Here is a 19,188-nt window from a genome sequence, read left to right on the forward strand (position 1 = left end):
GGATTCGTCTGAGAAATGTGCGTTCATGCAAATCAGAGTTTCCCTGGAGGTAGTGTCAGTGTCCTTCCTACTTTCAAGAACTTTTTTTGTCCTTAGTTTTTAGCAGTTTTGTATGTCCTGGTGTAGATTTATTTCTCTGAGTTTATCCTGTTGTGAGTTTGCTTGGCTTCTTGAATCTGTAGGTTTATACTTTCACCATATTTGGGAAGTTTCTAGTCATTACTTTTGCAAATCACTCTGTCTCTTCTGAGCTTCCTGTGGCACAAATGTTGGACCGTTGGCTACTGTCCTGCAGGTCCTTTGAGGCTCTGGTTTGATTTTCTTTTTTCCCCGCGATTTTTCTCTTTCTGTTCAGGCTGGATCATCTCGGTGCATCCTTCCTCTCATCCGCTTCTGCTGCTGAGTCTGGATGGCTCCGCACAGTTTGGTTATTTTGCTTTTCACTTCAATATTTCCATTTGGTTCTTTTTATATCTGCTATTTTTTTTGCTGAGACTATTTTTACATCTGTTGCAAAATGTTTGTGATTGCTTGTTTTAAAGCATTTTTATAGTAGCTACTTTAAAGCCTTGGTCAGATCATTTCAGCATCTGTGTGTTCTCATCCTTGGCATCCGTCTTTTCTCTTGCAAGTTGAAGTTTTCAAGGTTCTTCATGTGTCAAGTAATTTTGGATTATGTTCTAAACATTTTGAATATCACTGTTTGAGACCTGGGTCTTGTTTCAGTCCTGTGGGAAGTGATGTCTTTGTTAGCGGGCACCCGGTCTCGTTGGGGCCGTCCCCACATGCCCACTGCCTGGTGTGGGCTCCAGTCTCCAAGGCCACTGCCCTTCAGGCTTGTCCCTCAGTCTGGGACATTCTCAAAGGCTTGGGTCTAACAACTGAATCCGATCCAGGTACCTGCCGTTGGAGTCGGGGGCTTTGCATTCACAAACTGCTTTATGGGGCAGCTTTCCCAAGCCCCCCCTCTGGTTTTGGTTGCTGGGCACCGCCCCCCCCCCCCCCCCCGTTGGTTATTCAGCCAGGCAATTTGGGCTCTGATCTCCCCGCTGTGACATGCCCTTCCTTGTCTGGGCCACATCAGGGTCCACGTGGCAGGAGGGCAGAGAGAAAAGTAACAGGGCTGCCCCACCCTCCTGGAAGCCCAGCAGCCCCGGTGTGGCTCTCGAGGTTCCTGGAACCACCACTTCCACTGACACCAGGGGCTGCCTGGGCACAAAAGAACAGGCAGGAGCGGAAACCCGGGGCACCCCACGCTCGGTCGAGCAGCAGGAGCTCCCGTCCCAGTCTTGGCTCCTGGGGTCTTTCTGCCTGGGCCCCGCACTCCCTTCCAGTGTCACGGCTGGGTTGAGTCCAGTCCACTGATACTGAGGGGACAGCAGACAGTCTGTGGGCCCCTGGGTCTCACTGCCGTGTGCTGTGCACTCAGGTCTTACAGCCACGGCCGTGGGCAGGGCCACCGGGCTCCATCTTCCCTGGAACCGGAGCCTCTCCCAGAGCTCCTGCGGTTCCTTCACCCTTGCCGAGCCCGGGCGCAGCTGCCTTGAGATGTGTGTGGTTATCTTTCTTGCTCAGACCTCAGCATGTCTTTTCTGCAGATTCTTGTGTTTTTGTAATTTTTTTCTTTAAACACTGAGTCTCTACCACAGCCCCTGCAACGGGGATGCGTCCACGCCACCTCCCGCCTCTCCACGGTGGGACTGGTCCTCTGTGGACGCTCCGTCTTCTGCCTCATCCTCATGCCCTGTCTGGCCCAGCAGTTTGTGTGTGTCAAAACCTGCAGTTTACGGTCGACTCCCCTTTCAGATTTCCTCACGTTCTTGATTTGTGTCCCTGCTTCTGCTTTGTAGCACTGTTTGGCTTTATTGTTACCACTGGTCTCCTTGACTTTAATCAGACACATATTAAGTCCTTTCCAGGAAGTTGCTCAGTGTTTTCCAACTTCTCAAAAGTGTATCTGCATTTGTTGAACCTGTCGGCCACTTTCTGTGGTAAGAGGTTTCCTTGTGGGCTTTGGATTTTTAGTTTCAGCTCATCTGCCGACGTGTGTTTGGGATTTCCTTGTTGCTGTGTTGTCATCGTTTCTTTTCCTTTCCTCATTCTCCCCGTCTGGTGGTTTTATGATTAACTCAACGGCCCTGGGGCTTCCCCGTTGAGAACGAGGAGTTAGAGGGACAGGGGCTCCTGTCCTTCTGGGTGGCGCAGCCCACACAGGTGGATGCTGGGCTGCCTGTGGCTCCTCCAGGCCCTCAGCCCTCTGGCGGCGTCTCCTCACAGGCCCCAGTTCCCTGCAGGCACAATGGCCCCAACCGCGTCTGCTGGGGGCCCTGCCCTAACCCTCCGCCTGCCCCGAGCCAGCCTGGCTCCGGCTGTGCAGGGACGTTTACCTTGTTACGCACTTAAGTCTCTCCTATGTCTGTTTTCTCAGTTGTGTTGATTGTTGCCATTGGTGGAGCCAGGACAGTTTGACACAAGCCCACTGCCCACATTGGTGTTGCCACTGGACAGCTGACACCCCACCCCAGAGCTCCAACCCCCGCATCTTGCTCATCACCACCACCACCCTGGGAACCCCTGAGCTGAAGCAGGTACCAGGCGAGCTCCCAGCACAGCCTGGGCAAAGCCTGTGAGGGCCCAGCCAGAGCCACCCCTCTGCTGCCGCTCTGGGCCCCGGGTCCTGTCCTCACCTGCCTGAGCCCCCCAGCGCCCTGCCCAGCCCCTGCCCCCACCCCCAGCAGCCAGGGAACTCCTGGAGGATGTGACTGACTGCTGAAAGCCCTCCAGAATCCCATGGCACCGGGAGCTGGGTGCAGCCCCACCCCTGGACTTCATCCTGGCAGAACCCAGACACTGCCACCCACTGCAGATGTGTCAGGCGTCTCCTCAAGGTTGCGGAGGGTGGACAGGGCAGTGTGACACAGTAGCTGGACATGTACACTTGTGCCAGCACCTCCATCTTGTTCTCCCCTCCTGGCACTTGTCAGGTGGTGGCCGTAAGGGCCACACCCCTGGGGCCATCACAGCCATCCGTGCTCTGGGCCCCCTCCCTGCAGACAGAGGCTAGACGACAGTATGCTGTGGCCAACTGTTTATTCGGGCCCCAGACAGGTGGCAAGGGGACATGCAGCACGCCCAGGCCCACGGCAGGCTGACCTGCACGCCCCGAGCACAGCAGGTGCACACACCAAGGTGCCAGAGACGGGAGTCCTCCGCCGGCCGGGGCCCTGCGGGACCGGCTGAGAGAGTGTCGCGCTGACTGTCCCAAGTGCCCTGGGCAGGGGCTGGCTCAGGGCTGAGTGAACCGACCTCCCGCCCAGGGGAGGGGCGGGTGACGAGGGGGCCTCCAGTGTCTGTGCACCGAGCAGACCGGGGGGCTGGTGAGAGGTCTTTGGCGCTGCCCACACCGGCCGCCCTAGTGCTAAGCATCACGGCTGCGTGGGTGGGTTCGCTTGCGAGAGCGTGTTGGGGTCCGGCCGTCCCCTTTCTAAGGCGTTACAGCTACAAGCTGAGCTTCTCTGCCCCCCACTCGAGACAGAACCACAGGGCCTTGCTGGTGTCCTCGGAGGGTCCCAGTGTGCCCCTCAGCGCCTCTGGCTGGCAAACCAGGAGAAGAAAGGGCGGGGGCGCGGGCGCGGGGCCTGGAGTATGCGCACAGTGCGCGGGGAGCGCCAGGCTTTGATGGTGGCGTCGTCGCTGGCCGTCAGCAGGAGCTCCTGCTCCTGGGGACTGAAGGCCACCGAGTTGACCACGTCCTCATGCCGCAGCTTGGCCAGGCAGATGTTGTAGTGGCGGTCCCAGATGTAGCCATGCCGGTCCTCAGCCCCGCTGCAGGACAGCGCCAAGTGAACCTGCTGCCCACCTGCCAGTGCCCACACCTGCCCTGAGCCCTGGCCCACTCAAGCCCGCACCTGGCCACAAAGTCCCTGCTGACGTCGAGGAAGATGAAGAAGCACTCATCGTTGGGCGTGTAGGCGCGGTGTGCTCGCAGGGCCCGCCTCACCTCCCGCATGGTCTTGAGGTCAAACACCAGCAGGTCAATCTCCTCTGCGATGGGGGGTGGCTGCATGGGGTCGGCTACCACCGCACCACTGGGCCAGGCGCGGCTATTCACGTACAGGTACCTGGGCAGAGGGCACACCGCTAGGTATAGGCCACCTGCCGGCACCCCACCCCGACACTGTCAGGAGGCCTACCTGTTGTCAGGCGACAGGCCCATGCCGATGATGTGGCCGTGCACGTCAATGACATGGTCCAGCGCATCAAAGAAGGCGTCAGAGCCCCGCCCCTCACCCAGCACAGGCCCAGCTGTGGTCATCTGGTGCGGCAGGATCTGCTTGATGCCTGGGCGGAAGGCCAGGGTGAGGGCCGCCACCCTGCCCTGGGGGGTATCACCGCTAGGACAGCCCCCACCCTGAGGGCATCTCAGCTCCTGAGCACCCCAGGCCCCCAGATCTGAAACAGGCCCACCCAATCATTCGCTTGCTGGGGCCCAGCCTGCGTCTGTCCTGCCATTCATCACTCGCCCCCACAGGACCAAGGCCAGGCCTGGGCCTGCACCCCCAGGAGCAGATGGAAGATCCAAACTGCCTGTGGACTCACGTGCTGTCTGGCCCCTGGGACCCCTGTCCAGCCTCCCCCCAAGCTCTTGGGCCTGAAGAGGGGTGTGGGAAGCACCCAGCAGTGGTCCCCCCAGGCCAGCCAGGTCTGCCCTGCCCGTTACCGATCTGATGTGGGGAGTAGGTGAGGCAGCCCGTGGTGAAGATGAGGTACTTGTTCTTGGTGCTGGCAGTGGTGCGCTCAGGGGGCTTGGTGTGGCCCTGGGCCAGCAGTCTAGCCACTCTGGTCTCCAGCACGCGCTCTGATAGCTGCGGCTGCGTGCGCCCGTCCAACATACGGTCCAGGAATCGCTGCAAGCCCGCCTTGGTGTGGGCAGGGGCCGGGCCAGCCACCTCGTCCTCACTGTCGCTGCCCAGGTCAAAGACACGGCAGCAGTGGGGAGCAGCAGGGTCCCCAGCGTCCAGCAGGAGGTCCGGGCTGTCGAACCTGCTGCAGTCGGCCACCATCACTGTGCGGATGGTGCTGGCGTTGAGGTTCTGGATCTTGAAGAGCCGCTTCACCACGTTGACGTTCTCCGACTCCACATCCTGCGGGCAGGCACAGCTGGGTGGGCGCCGGGCCTGGGGGAGGGCAGCCCTCTGCCTGGCGCAAGCCCTGCCTCGCCCCGCCCCAGCCCCACACTGCCCACACCTGGAAGGCATGGTTCAGCCACAGCACTGAGCAGGAGGTGATGTCCCCGATGCGGTGCAGGTTCCCGGAGATGAGGCTGGTTTCCGTGAGCCAGCAGCCAAACACGTCATAGGGCTTGTTGCGCACTCGGGACAGCAGCGCGAAGGAGTCTGGGGGGAGGCCATGGCTGGGCAAGCTGCCAGCAGGGAGCGGGAGGTGGCCCATCCCAGGGCCCCTGCTCACCTAGGCTGATGACGGCGATCTCACCAGATGAGGAGTTGTGCGGCCCCAGGAACACCCCAGAGGCCAGCAGCAGCGAGTCATCCTGGTTGAACTGGGAGAACTGGGTGTAGCTCCAGTTGTAGGGCCGCATGTCCGCGCTGTGTAGCAGCGAGATGGTCAGGTCATTGTTCCAGATCTGCACAGCAGGGGTAGCAGTGGGTGACATAGGTCAGGGACACCTTCCAGCCAGCTGTCACCTGCCCCAAGGCACATGGTTACAGAGAGCTGGGGGCCTGCCTCTGCCGCAGGAGTCTCCCTGGGGGCCCTCTCCTCTCAGCTGGCAGTTAGGGTCACCCTCTCCTGCTCCCAGTCCCGAGTGGTCCCGGCTGAGGCGGTTCTTCCAACCCGGTCCTTGCCACTGGACACAGGGAAATGGGCCCGTCTCTCACCTCTGGCCCGACCCTCCCTACCTGGTTGGGAGGCCTGGTCCCAGGCCCTCAGCACAGGGGCTGGGGAGGGGTGCACCGGACACCTGGGCATCCTCACCTTCACGGTGCAGTCCTTGGAGCAGGAAGCAAACTGGTATCCCGAGTGGGAGAAGCTAAGGTGCAGGACCTGGTCAGAATGCTCCCTCAGCGTCTGCACCTCCACACAGGGCACCATGTCATAGAGCCGCCGGAACTCCTCATACCAGGACGTGGCCGCTGCAGGAGGGGCAGTGTCACCCCCGGGCCTGAGCCTCCTTTCCTGCAGTCAGGGCCAAGTGCCCAGAGCGTGGCTGCAACACATCTGACAAGCTTGGTGGTGGCCTGGAGACCGGGGACTGCCATGTCCACTAGTTCTAGCTTAGTTCCTCAGCTGGAGGGCACACCTTGTAGCTCCCGGAGACCCCTGTGCTCCCCACCCCCAAGTGACCTGGTCTACCTGTTGGCTTTCACACCAGACCCTGTGCTCTGAGAGGTGACCTGTGCTGGGTCCAACAGTCCTGGGTCAGCCAGGTGGATGTTCAGGGCCATGCACAGCTGGGCACGGGCCTGGCACTGTGGCTACAGAACATACGGTGGGGCCGACCCCAGCCTCCCACCCAGCCCGCCCCCGGGGACTTTGGGGCCACGCAGTCACTGACCTGGGTGTCGGGGAACATCTCGGGCCACCTGGTAGTAGCGGTAGAACTGCTCTCTCCACAGGAACTCATCCCGGGACACAGCCTGCCATTGGCGGCACACCAGCCCGGCGGCCAGCAGGTCGGCGGGGCCCAAGTTCAGGAAGATCTGGTAGATGAGGCAGTCGGGGAGCAGGGGCGTGCCCCCCTCGTCCATCGTGACATTCTGCCCGGGCGGCCCTGCAAGCCAGGAATAGCTGCCCTTACCCGGCTGCCCTCGCGCGGAGCAGGGGCGCAGGGGCTGTTCCTCCAGCCCCACCAACTGCCCCTGCCGAGAACTCCACTGGCCTGAGCGTGTGGGGAGGGGCGCCGGCACTGCCCCGCAACGGGCAAGGGAGACACTGGGTGCCCCTCCGGCAGCGGAGAGCTGTGACCCCCCCCCCAGCTCTCCCGTCTCTGGCCCGGCCACCCCGAGGCTTCCCAGCTGTCAGCACCGCACAGACTTCCTTCCTAGGAGAGGCTCGGCGCGGCTGGCCCTTGGTCTCCGCTCTGTGGCCCTAGGCAAGTCCGGAAGGGCGGACAGCGAGTGTGGCCATTTCCCGGCGGGCTGGGGCGCGTCCATTCGCCCAGGGCGGGGGGCCGGACGAGCCCAGGTGATGGCCGGACAAGGCCAGACGGGGCCGGACCGGGTCGGGAACGACCGGACAAGGCCAGACAGGGCCAGACCGAGCCGGACAAGGCCGGACGGGGCCGGCGAGGCTCGGGAGAGCCCAGGCGCACTCACCACGGCCGCCCCCGCCCGCTGCGCGGCCCCCCGCTCCGGCCGCCGCGCCCGCGTCTCTACGGCGGAGCCCGCCAGGCCCGACGCCACGATCCCCGAAGCATCGATGGCCGCGGAAGGCCGAGTGCCCGGGCTGTCCGCGCCGGCCTCTCGTGCGCCTGCGCCTCGGGCCCTGAAGGCCCGCAGGCCCTTCTTGGTGCGCCTGCGCGGGCTCGGGCTCCCTGCGAGCAGCGCCCCTGGCGGCCAGGAGGAACGGTGGCCGCGCACTGGGTCGCGGCCGTGCGCGGGGGAGGTTGTGGGCCGGGGGTTCGAGACCCGCCTCTGGCGCTCGCGGCGGTTGGACCCTGAGGAAGAGGTTTCATGAACCCCGTGATGTTAACCGTGGGGATAAGACCAGCTGGTGGCGGTTTAAGGGAGATAGACGTGCGAAGGGGTGCCAGGGGACATGGACAAACAGCTGGAGGTCAACTCGGACTTTGCACACAGCACATGGTGCCAGGGACCTGCCGGGAAGAGCAGGGCAGGCTGGGCTTGTGCGGAGGCTGGGGACGCGGGGAAGGATGTGGACTTCCTGGGCTGGGCTCCTGGCGGCTCTGGACAGTGGACTCCGACCCAGGACCCAGCGCTCAGCCTCCCCCAGTCCTGTCACTGTTGCCACCACGCTGCCGCCATGCCGTCCTCGCGGACTGTGCTCCTCGTGGCTCTGCTCCTGGCGGCCGGCTCACTGGGCCAGGCGGCTCGGCGGCCACCCCGGCCCCCTTCCCTCGTCAGCACCATCCAGCCCCAGGCGGGTTTCGATGCTCGGCAGGTAGGAGCGCGGGGCGGTGGGGGTGGGGCGGAGCCTGCCCTGCTCCGCTCTGGGGGGCACCGGCCGCCTGCTCAGTGCCCTGCAGCCCCCGCCGTGGCGGTCGCCAGTTCGCAGGGACCTGGCTCCTGGTGGCCGTGGGCTCCGCCTGCCGCGTCCTGCAAGAGCAGGGCCACCGGGCTGAGGCCACCACACTGCACGTGGCTCCCCAGGGCACAGCCATGGCCGTGAGCACCTTCCGAAAGCTGTGAGTCCCCACACAGCCCCTGACCCCAGCCCCCGCTCACCCGGGCCCCCAACCCCACCCCAGCTGTGGCCTGGACCCTGTCCTGGGGTGGGGCCCCTGTGCCCGCCATGCCTCCTCCCTCCCCCGCCCTCCAGGGATGGGATCTGCTGGCAGGTGCGCCAGCTCTACAGAGACACAGGGGTCCCCGGCCGCTTCCTGCTCCAAGGTGAGGCGAGGGTGGCCGGGTGCGCGGGCGCAGGGCTGAAGGCGGCGGCAGGGGCTGACGTGGCTACTGTGGCTCTGCCCAGCCCGAGGCGCCCGCGGGGCCGTGCACGTGGTCGTCGCTGAGACCGACTACCAGGGTTTCGCCATCCTGTACCTGGAGCGGGCGGGGCGGCTGTCGGTGAAGCTGTACGGTGTGTGGCGCCCGGGGCTCTGCCATGGGGGCCGGCTGGGCGAGCCCAGATGGACACACGGACCCCCTGCCCCATCCCGACCCTCCTTCTGGGAGGCTCCCTGGAAGTCCTGGCCTGGCCGGGCCTGCCCACCTTGCCGCTGGCGCAGTCCAGACAAGGACATGGCCCAGTGTCGGGGCTGGACGGGGGAGGGGCAGGGGACAGCTGGGGGCTGAGTCCCAGACACCCCCCGCCCACAGACCTTGTCCCCGGGGCACCCCCTGCCTGTGCCGGGACCCCAGGAGCCCTGTCCTCCCCGCAGCCCGCTCCCTCCCTGTGAGCGACTCGGTCCTGAGTGGGTTTGAGCGGCGGGTCCAGGAGGCCAACCTGACCGAGGACCAGGTCTTATTCTTCCCCAAGTACGGTAAGTGTCTCCGGTGGGTTCAGGCGCCTGCTCAGCCTCCCGTCCCCCTCCGGGCCGAGGCCCCCATCAGCCCTGTCCCTGCCTGGGCCCCCAGGCTTCTGCGAGGCTGCGGACCAGTTCCACGTCCTGGACGGTGAGTGGGCAGCAGGGCCGGGCCGGCCGCCGCGCCAGGGCCGAGTGCTGTATGCTGAGTCCCTCTCTGCCGCAGAGGTGAGGAGGTGAGGCCGGTGCCCAAGAGAAGACCCTGCTGGAGGGGACCGCGCCGGAGGAGGGGCTGGCTGGAGGAGGCGCCTGCAGCCCCTCCTCACAGAGCCCCGGGCACCACCAAGAGGTCACGGCCACGGGTCAGGGCCTACCCCACCACGGGGTCTCCTGTCGCCTGTCCTGGGAGGCTGTCCCTGCACCCCAAGCTCACTGGTGTGGGGGCATGCGTTCTCATTAAACATCTCAGACGGGGCCCCTGACGCCTTCTGTCCACCCTGGACCTGCCCCGCACCGAAAGCTTTCTCCAGACCCTCCCTGCGCCCGCCCCGGGGCTCTGTTTGCTGGAGGTCACCATACCAGCTGCTCTGGTGGCCTGGGAGGGGTGATCCTCCCGGCACATGCCCACCCTGTGCCCTGATGGGGTCCTGGTGTCCAGCTTGTCTCCAGGGCTGTCCCTCCCTGGCCGCTGTCCTGCAAAGCCCAGGCTGCCTCCCCGAGGGGCCGGCCCTACCCACCGCTGTCCGTATCAGCCCCCTCCCAGCCAAGCTGTGGCTCCAGGTGGTCCACCAGGGTCAGGGGCTGGTGCTGCCCATCTGGGCCCTGCGGGCATTACCTTCAAGTCCTGTCCACCTTCACTGTCCCCTTGGGAACCTTTTGGGAGAACTGGGGGGAGGGTCTGTGCTGTCCTGAGGGCAAACTGTAGCCCTGGGCTGGGGCCGGGCGCCCGGGAGCTGGCTGTCGGCTCTCCACCCGGGCCAGGAACTGGCCTCGGGGTCGCTCCTGTCTCAGGCCCAGCCTGGCCCCGAGCATCCGTCCCATAAGCATTTCTGAAGCGCCTACGTGTACCAGGTCCTGGGGCCACAGGGAGGGCAGGTCCCTACCCTGGAGCTCAAAGTCCACCATGCAGCCACCCACGGACCAGGTGGGATGGAGGCATCTCAGGCCGCGGGAGGACCCAGGACACCCAGGCTGCAGCCACAGAGCAGGCAGGACCTCTGTCCCGTCCCCAGAGGTCCTGGCCCAGGCCTGCCCACCTTGCCGCTGGCCCAGTCCAGACAAGCACAGAGGGCATGCAGCTTGGGTGGGTGGTTGTGGGGGGAGCCCGCAGCTGCCTGAGGGGCACCGTGTCCTGTGGGGGGCTCGCCCTGCTGTGCCCACCCAGTGTCGCTCCGCAGCTGGGGTCCCGGGAGGGCAGGCAGACAGGGCTGGGGCAGGTGCGGGGCCGGCTGCCAGCACCTGGGAGGGAGAAGGCCCAGGAGGTCGTGTCCTCCTGAGGCTCCAGAGATCCCAAAACAGACGACGAGCCACCTGCGTCACATGGGCTTCCAGGCTCAGAGCTGGCAACTCCCAAAGACCCTCGGCCATGTGGCCAGAGCCCGGGGAGAGCCCCATGCCCTCCAGAGAGTGAGGGTCTCGTGCTGGGGCAGCTGGCCAGGTCTGTGGGCTCCTCCCTCTTCTCAGGGAAGGACGGAGCCACCCTCCCTCAGGGAGGGCCGAGTGTCCGCGGGGTGGCGCCAGAGACCCTTCCAGACAACCGTGGGTGCTGAGGTCGGCGGCAGCGTGGTCCGGGCCTAACCCTGCACATCTCGGTCTGGACGGGCCGCGTGAGCCCTGCAGCCACGGGGCTCTCCACACCCACGGAAGGGCGCCGAGAGCTGAGATGGCAGCATTTTATTTTCACACAATTACCTAATAAGCCCTAGTAAAATTTTCAAAAGTTAGCTGAAATTATGATAGCTCTATGTGAATCATTTTTATTTAAAATATCTTGGGTGGGCGCGGTGGCTCACGCCTGCAATCCTGGCACTTCTGGAGGCTGAGGCGGGAGGACCGTTTGTGCCCAGGAGCGGGGGCTGTGGTGACCCTGCTGCTGTCCACCCCGGAGACACGGCAAGACTCTGTCTCAAAGAAAATAAATAAACAGAAATAAAAAAAATTTAAAAGGTATTTCTTATAATTTGTATTTTGCCCTTTAATTCTAACAGGTGATTTTCAATACCTTAGACGAAAAATAGCTTTAAAAATCTATGGAAACTGACATTTAAATGTTAGCAATCTCGCCTGAGACCTGCAGGCATCAGGGGCCGGCGCGGCTGCCCCGCGGGGAAGGCAGGGAAGGCAGGGTGCTGCCGCAGCGGGGAGTTCCTGCAGGGCCTGGCAGGGCGAGCCCACATGCCCACCCCCACCATGGCATCTAACAGGAGCAGCTGCCAGCGTGGGGGAGGCACCCAACCCATTGTCCCGCCCAGGAGGCTCCGGAAGAGGGAGCGGGTGCAAAAAAGTTGACAGAGGCCGCCAGGGGCCACCCAGAGGCCCCCGACCCCTGGGCGGAAGGCGTGGGCCCGGGTGGGAGCCGGGGCCTGGCCCTGCACCAGGCCTAGGGACCTTCTATGTCAAGGACACAGCCCAGCAGCCCCTGCGGCTCAGACAGTGTGCAGCTCCAGCTGAGCTAGCCGGGAAGGCTGGGTCCCCTGCAGGGCCCTGCGTGGGTGGGGGTCCGTGAGGGGCGGTCCCCTACTCGGGACATGCTGTCGACTGTGATCCCAAATCTCCCCAGAGTGCCCTGCAGGTAGGACAGGTGCGGGTGGAGGAAGGTGAAGGCTCAGGAGAAGCTGGGGCGACTGTGTTACCTGCACCTTTCCTATTCCTGGGCCCGGCCCCGGAATAGCAGGGTGTGCTGGCCAGGGGGACACAGCAAACTGCCCCTCCGTAGGGACACTGAGGCCCAGGTGGGCCCACGTCCCCTGTGCGCAGGGCTGGGTGAGGGGAGGACATTGCCCAGGACGGGGACCTGGGGGTGGGGAGGAGGGGCCCACGCCAGCAACTCTCGGTGCACCATGAGCCCGAGGTGCCCGGCATGACCTTAGTGACCCCACAATACGGAGCCACCTCCAGGCCCAGCTAGCAGTGAGGAGGGGAGGGTCTGGGAGTGGCCGTTCCTCCCCAGCCTGTCGTCTATGGGGCTCAGGGTGACAAGACCCCCGGGTGGCCCTTGCTCTCCCCTCTGCACAGAGGGTCCTTGGAAGTGCCCTCAGTCATCCTCTTGGGGTGCCCGCATCTTCCTCAGGGCCCCACCTGTCCTTGTGCCCGTCTGACCGGCCTTCACCTCTGGGCGCATAGCTGCGGCCCGCCCTGTCCTTGTTCCCTGCATGGCTGGCCAGCCCACGCTGGGTCAGGGAGGCGGGAGCGCCCTGGGGCCGGCAGGCCAGGGCTCCGCATGGGGGCTCGCCCAGGCTTGGCCACTGGGGGCCCTGTCCTGTCAGGCTTTCCGCCTGGGAGGAGACGTTCTGTGGCTGGGGAGGCTGGGGGCAGGGAGCCAAGGGGGTGCAGAGCCGGGCACTCGGGGTCCACAGGTGAGGCCTGGGGCACACAGTGGGCCCTGCCCCTCCTGGTGGGGACCCAGGAGACCCCTGGGGACGCACAGATTCGGGGAGGCCCTGCCCTGCCCAGCCCCCTCTGCACCTGCCCCTCCTCCTGCCAGTGCTGGGGAGGGGCCCTTGCCAGGTGGCCCTAGGAGGTGAGTCTTGAGCCGCCTGCCAAAGGCCACTTCCTCCCCCGTTGCTCAGGCCAGGCAGTGGCCAGGATGGGGCCATGGTGCGCACCGTGGCTGCTGCTCACACTGCCGGACGTCCTGTGGGGCCAGACCCAGAGCTCCCAGCCAGCGCAGCCCGGGATGCAGAGCTTCCAAGGAGACCAGGTACGCGGCCTTCCAGGAAGGGAGGCAGCTGGCTGGGGTCGGAGTCTGGGGGGAGAGGAGGCCGTGCAAGCTGGGGTTGCTGCCCAGGGAGTGCAGCAGGTCAGCTCAGGCTGCCAGGGGCCCAGGCCCTGCTTGCAGGGCCCCGGGACGAGCGCCCAAGCCCGGACAGAAAGGGACCCTGGACGCACCTTCCTGGGTCTCCCGTTCCCTCCTGCACCTCTTGCACATGCGGCAGCTGAGGCTCAGGGAGGCCAGACCAGCGCCCCTGGCCCAGGCCCAGCCCCACTGCCGCGAGAGGGGTCCTGGCTCCGGCCGTGCAGGGCGGGAGGGAGGGGCTCCCGGCCCCACCAGCAGCCGCTGCAGTTCCAGGGGGAGTGGTTCGTCCTCGGGCTGGCCAGCAACACCTTCGGGAAGGAGCACAAGGCGCTGCTGGTCCCCTTCACCACGACTTTCGAGCTGACTGCCCAAGGCCACTTTACGGTGTCGAACGCCATGACCCGGTGAGTGGCTGTCCTTGCCGTTGCGAGCAGGTGAGGACCCCAGCCCTGTGTCCCAGGAGCCAACGGCTCCATGGCTCAGATGCCCCCTGGGCTGTGAGGCCACATCCTGAGGCCCCTCCTGATGCTCAGTCCAGCGTGGCGGCTTCATGCCTGGCTGCCAATGACCAGCCCCAGCTTGGAGGGTGCGTGCGAAGAAGGGAAGCATTTCCTGGGTCACAGGATGTTGCAGGCGGAGGGATTTCAGGGGGATTTCAGGAGGATCCAGGAGCTCCAGCACTGTGCTCAGGCCCCGCCCCCTCCTCAGCTCTGCCTGTCCCCGCCCGACCTCTGTGCACAGTGGCAGCGGCCCAAGCCGACAGCATCTCAGGGCTCCCATCCCAACAAAGCGGGGAGCATCCAGGCCAGCCTGGGAAGAGCCTCTGATTGGCTCTTCTCGAGTCATGTGCTCTTCCTGAGCCAATCATGGCACCCAGGGTGGCAGGTGCTCTGATTGGCCCGCCTGGATGCAGCACCCACACCCTGGCTGGGGAGAAGTAGGGCCTCAGTGGGCAGCCACCGTGGGGGACACGGATGCTGTTGCTGGCATCTTCACCCTCACCGCCACCCCCACAGGCCCAGCAACCTTCCTCAATCACCCGCCCAGCCTGCCAGGGGAGGGAAGGGCCAGGTGACCCCTTTGGTTGGAGCTTTTGGTTTCATGTAACATGAAGTGTCTGTGACACACTTAGGCAAGGAGCCTTGTCATACAGACCCGGGTAGCTCCTAGAAGCCAAGGGCAGGGGACAGTCCAGGCTCCAGGGGACTGGGAACTACACTCACCCGTGCAGACCCCCTCACCAAGGAGTCTCAGGTTCCTGGGGAATCTCTCTTGCTCGGCTTGGGGCCCGTGGCTGCTTAGCTGGGGGGCTCGGGGCGGGGAGGGAACCCAGCACAAATCCAGCTCCACCATGACGCCACCTGGGCAGCCTCCCCCTGCCCCCCCAGCCTCCCAGGCTGCACTGCACTTTGTCACTTCTCTGAAAAGCACGTTCACCGCGAGAGGCCCCTGTGACAGTGGAGGTTTTGCTGAGGACCGAGGGAGCTGCAGGGCCGAGTGACAGCCCAAGGCCCCAGACGGCCGCCCCCACCCTGCGCCCTCTCTTCTCCTGAGCTGTCGGCCTCGGCTCCTGCGCACTCAGCAAGTCCGGGGCTCGCCGCTGGGGCGCCAGGGCGATGCCTGCTGGACACACCGGCCCTCCCAGAGGGCTCTTTTCTTCCTCACTGCACATCCACGTGGATTCGGGGGCTGTTTCTGACTACAGAGGAGCCCCCAGCGTGAGGGTGGTCAGAGGCCGCTGAGAGGTCCGCTGTGCTCCTCGGAGGGAGAAATCACACCGTGCCCTCCAGGAGGGTCACAGGGACAAGACCCCCCAGGCTGGGGAGGAGAGACAGGTTCAGTCTTCTGTGTCCGCTGGGATGGGCAGGGCCCACTCACGGCTCCTGCCGCCGTCCCCTCCGAACGAACAGCTGAATTCTCCTCGGGTGGCACCTCTGGGTGAGCCTGGTCAGCTTCCGGAACCTTCTGCCTCTGCCCTCCCCCAGGGGCCCGCGCTGCGACACTTGGTCTTATGTGATGATACCGGAGGCCCAGCCGGGGCAGTTCGTCGTGGACCACAGCAGGGGTGAGACGGCCACAGGCGGGAGGGACGGGGGCTGGCCCGGGGGGACCTGACGTCTGTGTCCCCGCCAGGACCAGGGTCCGACAGAGAGGAGATCCGGGTGGTGGACAGCGACTACACCAGCTTCGCCCTGCTGCTCTCGCGCAGGCCCGCGGGCAGCCTGACGGTGGTCAGAGTCAGCCTGCTGGGTGAGCCGCCCGGCCCTGCACACACCCGGGGGGGCTGCTGCTTCCGGGACGTGGGGCCGGACCCTGCCTCCCCACCCGACCCGGAGTGGCTGGGCAGGTTGCGCACCCACTCCCCACGCTGAGAGCCACGCTGTGCTCACCCGCCCGCCACAGGCAGGAACTGGATGCTGCCGCCCGGGACCATCGACAAGTTCATCTGCCTGGGCCGGACCCAGGGCTTCTCGAAGAACAACGTCGTCTTCCCAGACCTGGCCGGTAACAGGGCCACCAGCCTGCATGGAGGGAAGCAGGGTGGAGCCTGGGGGACCTGACGCAGGACGGGGGTCCTGCCCTGGGCCTCGCAAGCCCCCGGGTCCCCGTGGGTTGGTGTGGGGTCTGGCTGGCCCCAAATGCCTGTTCTTAATGAGCCCAGCCTAGGCCAGGACTAAGGGTCTCATGGCTCCTTGGTCTCTGCCATCCTTGGCTCCGAGCCACCCCCTCCCCACGCCCCGGGTCCCTGTCTGGGGCCACCCCCTCCCCACACCCCGGGTCCCTGTCCGGGGCCACCCCCTCCCCACACCCCGGGTCCCTGTCCGGGGCCACCCCCTCCCCACACCCCGGGTCCCTGTCCGGGGCCACCCCCTCCCCACACCCCGGGTCCCTGTCCGGGGCCACCCCCTCCCCACACCCCGGGTCCCTGTCCGGGGCCACCCCCTCCCCCACACCCCAGGTCCCTGTCTGGGGCCACCCCCTCCCCACACCCCGGGTCCCTGTCCGGGGCCACCCCCTCCCCACACCCCGGGTCCCTGTCCGGGGCCACCCCCTCCCCACACCCCGGGTCCCTGTCTGGGGCCACCCCCTCCCCACACCCCGGGTCCCTGTCTGGGGCCACCCCCTCCCCACACCCCGGGTCCCTGTCCGGGGCCACCCCCTCCCCACACCCCAGGTCCCTGTCTGGGGCCCCTCCTTTCTGCACCCAGCCCTGCTCACAGGGAACCTGGGCTCACCCCAGGAGGTGGTGCCCTGGGCCTCGGGCAGCCTGTCCTGGGCGGCGGCCCCGGCCCCCAAGGCCTCGCTCTCATCCTGGAGCGTTTCCCATCGTGCCCCTGGTTCCTGGCTGTCATACCACAGGCACATTCAGGCGTGTGCACACAAACACGTACTGACACGCACATGCTTGCACACGCCCACTCACGTGCACACATACTGCACACTCATGCACAGGAGCACGTTCACGTTTGCACACACACCTTCGGGCTCGTTGCACGGGGTCTGCAGTGAGTCTGGGGCCCGTGGGGTGGGGATGAGGCAGGAGAGCGGCTGGCAGCGTCCTGGGGGCGCGTCCCCCAGCCCCGTCCCAGCCTCCCCTCCAGGTGCCGACCGGTCTCTCCCTCCCCCCGTCCCGTCTGTCTCCCCGCCAGGGTGGCTGCCCGAGGCGGGCACCTGTTGACGGGCAGAGCGGCCCTGCCCCGCCCGCTGGCCCCGCAGCCTGGAGCCCCACTGGCGGGCGAATAAACACTCGTCGCAGAGCCCACAGTGTGACCGGCCTGACCTTGGGGTGGGCGAGTCCCGGGAACAAGGACCACTGCCCCGCAGGGCTGTGGCGGCTGCCCCTGGGGACCCCCACGGGCCCGGCCCTCCGGTGGCATCTTGCGGGCTCTCTGTGGCCAGGTGTGTGTGTCAGGGAGACAGCGTGTGAGCACGCGTGTGTGTGTGTGTGTGTGTGTGTGTGCATGTGTGCGTCTTTGCACATCGTGTGGCCCCTCAGCTGTGTGAGTTCGAAGCCCCCTCCTGCGGCCAGCCGGAGCTCGGGCTGCAGGAGGGGCTGCAGCGGCCCCCGGCGGCCCCCGTGCAGGTGCCCCAGGCCTAGGGATGGGGTGTGGGAGAAGCAGCCCCAGGCCTGACCCCACTGGGTGTCAGGGGACGGTTCAGAAACAGCCACAGAGCCCCCGTCCCCGGCTGAGCACCCCCGCGAGCTGGCTGCCTGGCCAGCGGGGCAGCCGCTCCTGGGCCCCGCACACTCCGGGCAGGGGGGCAGCTTGCGGCCCAGGGCAGCCACGGAGCTGGCCTGGCAGTCTCTGGCCTCACTAGAGAGCAAAGACCCCTGCCCGAGAGGACGATGGAGGGGCTCACTGAAGCACAGTCCCTGGGGGAAGGGGCTGCGGCCGCGGCAGAGCGGTGGGGGCGTGGTCACTGCCCAGCGGCCAGGGGTCTGGATTGGGCCAAGAGACAGCGGGTCGGCACAGCAGGTGCCGGCCTGGTGTTGCCACAGCTGCCCGGCCTGCAGCGTTTCTCTGGACACCGGCCTGCGCACAGCCCTGCCCCTTGAAGACTGTGAGGCCACATGCCCTGAGCCACCAAGTCCCTTCCATCTGGCCAGCCACGCTGGCCCTGGGTCCCCCGCTCCCCACGCAGCCACACCTGAGCCTGCCAGGCACAAAGATGCCTGGAGACCCCTGCGAGGTGGCACCTGCTTGGGCCCCGACCGCACCAGAGCAGGCCCGGCCCCGTTTCCCTCAGCCAAGCCGTCCCTGCAGCTGGGGAGGGCGGCCGTCACGGAGCAGGCAAGGACAGACATGGGGGAGGGCCATGGGCTGGAGTCCAGGCATCTGAGAGCTGGCGCGGCCCCCGTCCTCATCCCAGGAAGGCATCCCGGGGGACACAGCTGCTGGGACCCCGAGGGCGCGGAGATGACAGGGCAGGACTGTGGAGCCACTGGGGACGCCCTCTGTGGCCCTGGGTGGACAGCTCAAGGCGAGCAGGGCCCCAGCCACAGGGTCTCGGACCCTCTGGGTCCCTGCATCTGTATCTGGGCCTGCCGGAGGCCAAGCACAGACAGCGGGCAGGAGCCGGGCAGCCGGGGCGGCAGCGCCAGCAGGGGCCAAAGCAGAGTCCTGGGCACCCACGGGGCTGCAGGCACAGGCGGCAGGGACAGGCACACGCCCGCGCCGGGCGCACCCGCAGCCTCCGTTCTGCAGGTGCACTTTTCTTTTTGACTTTGGAGTCTCTCTATTGTGCGTGTGTGGTCTGGGAGACTAGGACGTGTCCTCGGTGGCTTGTGGCCTCTGGGGGTCCCCAGCGTGGGAGGAAAAGTGGACACGCATTGCACACCGTGCTCACAGCAGCGTCAGCACGGCCGGAACATGGAGCCAGCACAAGTGTCGGTCAGCCGGGGGGGTGGTCGTCCTTCCGCCACAAGAGGAACATGCTGCCCACATGCTACAACGTCACTGCACGCAGAGAAGCCAGCCACCAGGGGCCACACACCGTGTGACCGCATCCACGCGGCGTCTCCTCCCAGAGACAGAAGCGGGTTCATGGTGGCCGGGGGCTGGGAGGCGGGTTGGAAGTGGCTGCGGATGGGGACGGGTTTCTTTCGGGGCTGAGGAAAATGTTCTTAGATGGATCGTGGCCATGGCCGCACACCCGTGTGGATCTACTAAAACCCAGTGACGTGTATGTTTTAAAATCATGACTTTTATAAAGTTTATCTCAATTAAATACAAGGTGGGGCAAGTCCCAGGAGTCCTGGTACGGCCGTGCCCCAAATGGGTGCCTCGTCCCCCTGGGCTGTGGGGACAGGGCATCTACCAGGGCTGCATTCCTGACCGGCTGAGCTGGGAACGCTGCCCTGGCCCGGGGCAAGCGGGAAGAGGGTGCCCACCCCCGAGAAAGGCTGAAGGAGTCACAGCAGGAAAATTCTCAGCCTTCACCAGGACCAGCAGGGCCCCCAGCACTGCCTGCGCCCCCAGACCCCAGCCCCCAACTGGGCCAAGCGGGG

The 19,188-nt window shown here is 65.6% G+C and overlaps 3 protein-coding genes across 12 annotated transcripts; 2 read left to right on the top strand and 1 right to left on the bottom strand.

Annotated features, from left to right (window-relative positions):
• Nucleotides 1-3,073: 3,073 nt before the first annotated feature.
• On the bottom strand, nucleotides 3,074-7,383 carry FBXW5 (F-box and WD repeat domain containing 5). 5 transcript variants are annotated; one of them, XM_069477128.1, is made up of 9 exons: nucleotides 7,335-7,383; nucleotides 6,575-6,790; nucleotides 5,995-6,152; nucleotides 5,470-5,644; nucleotides 5,248-5,396; nucleotides 4,721-5,144; nucleotides 4,194-4,341; nucleotides 3,909-4,121; nucleotides 3,074-3,825 (listed from the first exon to the last, which is right to left on the bottom strand). In XM_069477128.1, exons 2-9 carry the CDS (start codon nucleotides 6,765-6,767, stop codon nucleotides 3,582-3,584), a joined length of 1,704 nt encoding a protein of 567 aa, XP_069333229.1. In that variant the 5' UTR covers nucleotides 6,768-6,790; nucleotides 7,335-7,383; the 3' UTR covers nucleotides 3,074-3,581. The 5 variants fall into 5 exon arrangements, with proteins under 5 accessions (XP_069333229.1, XP_069333228.1, XP_069333227.1 ...); XM_069477127.1 differs by lacking the exon at nucleotides 7,335-7,383 and adding an exon at nucleotides 7,054-7,328; XM_069477126.1 differs by lacking the exon at nucleotides 7,335-7,383 and adding an exon at nucleotides 7,050-7,328.
• Nucleotides 7,384-7,709: 326 nt separating this feature from the next.
• Nucleotides 7,710-9,637, top strand: C8G (complement C8 gamma chain). 2 transcript variants are annotated; one of them, XM_069477130.1, is made up of 7 exons: nucleotides 7,710-8,139; nucleotides 8,247-8,383; nucleotides 8,518-8,588; nucleotides 8,671-8,778; nucleotides 9,080-9,181; nucleotides 9,252-9,314; nucleotides 9,390-9,637. In XM_069477130.1, exons 1-7 carry the CDS (start codon nucleotides 7,777-7,779, stop codon nucleotides 9,401-9,403), a joined length of 858 nt encoding a protein of 285 aa, XP_069333231.1. In that variant the 5' UTR covers nucleotides 7,710-7,776; the 3' UTR covers nucleotides 9,404-9,637. The 2 variants fall into 2 exon arrangements, with proteins under 2 accessions (XP_069333231.1, XP_069333232.1); XM_069477131.1 differs by having other exon boundaries at nucleotides 9,276-9,314.
• A 3,211-nt stretch (nucleotides 9,638-12,848) lies between these two features.
• Nucleotides 12,849-17,590, top strand: LCN12 (lipocalin 12). Of its 5 annotated transcripts, none has more exons than XM_069474832.1 (5): nucleotides 12,849-13,582; nucleotides 15,164-15,243; nucleotides 15,312-15,428; nucleotides 15,582-15,683; nucleotides 16,829-16,911. In XM_069474832.1, exons 1-5 carry the CDS (start codon nucleotides 12,969-12,971, stop codon nucleotides 16,855-16,857), a joined length of 942 nt encoding a protein of 313 aa, XP_069330933.1. In that variant the 5' UTR covers nucleotides 12,849-12,968; the 3' UTR covers nucleotides 16,858-16,911. The 5 variants fall into 5 exon arrangements, with proteins under 5 accessions (XP_069330933.1, XP_069330935.1, XP_069330936.1 ...); XM_069474834.1 differs by lacking the exon at nucleotides 16,829-16,911 and having other exon boundaries at nucleotides 12,849-13,082; nucleotides 13,446-13,582; nucleotides 15,582-15,932; XM_069474835.1 differs by lacking the exon at nucleotides 16,829-16,911 and having other exon boundaries at nucleotides 12,849-13,082; nucleotides 13,452-13,582; nucleotides 15,582-15,932.
• Nucleotides 17,591-19,188: the final 1,598 nt, after the last annotated feature.

This window comes from Eulemur rufifrons, chromosome 7, assembly GCF_041146395.1.
Source record: "Eulemur rufifrons isolate Redbay chromosome 7, OSU_ERuf_1, whole genome shotgun sequence".
NCBI lineage: Eukaryota > Metazoa > Chordata > Mammalia > Primates > Lemuridae > Eulemur > Eulemur rufifrons.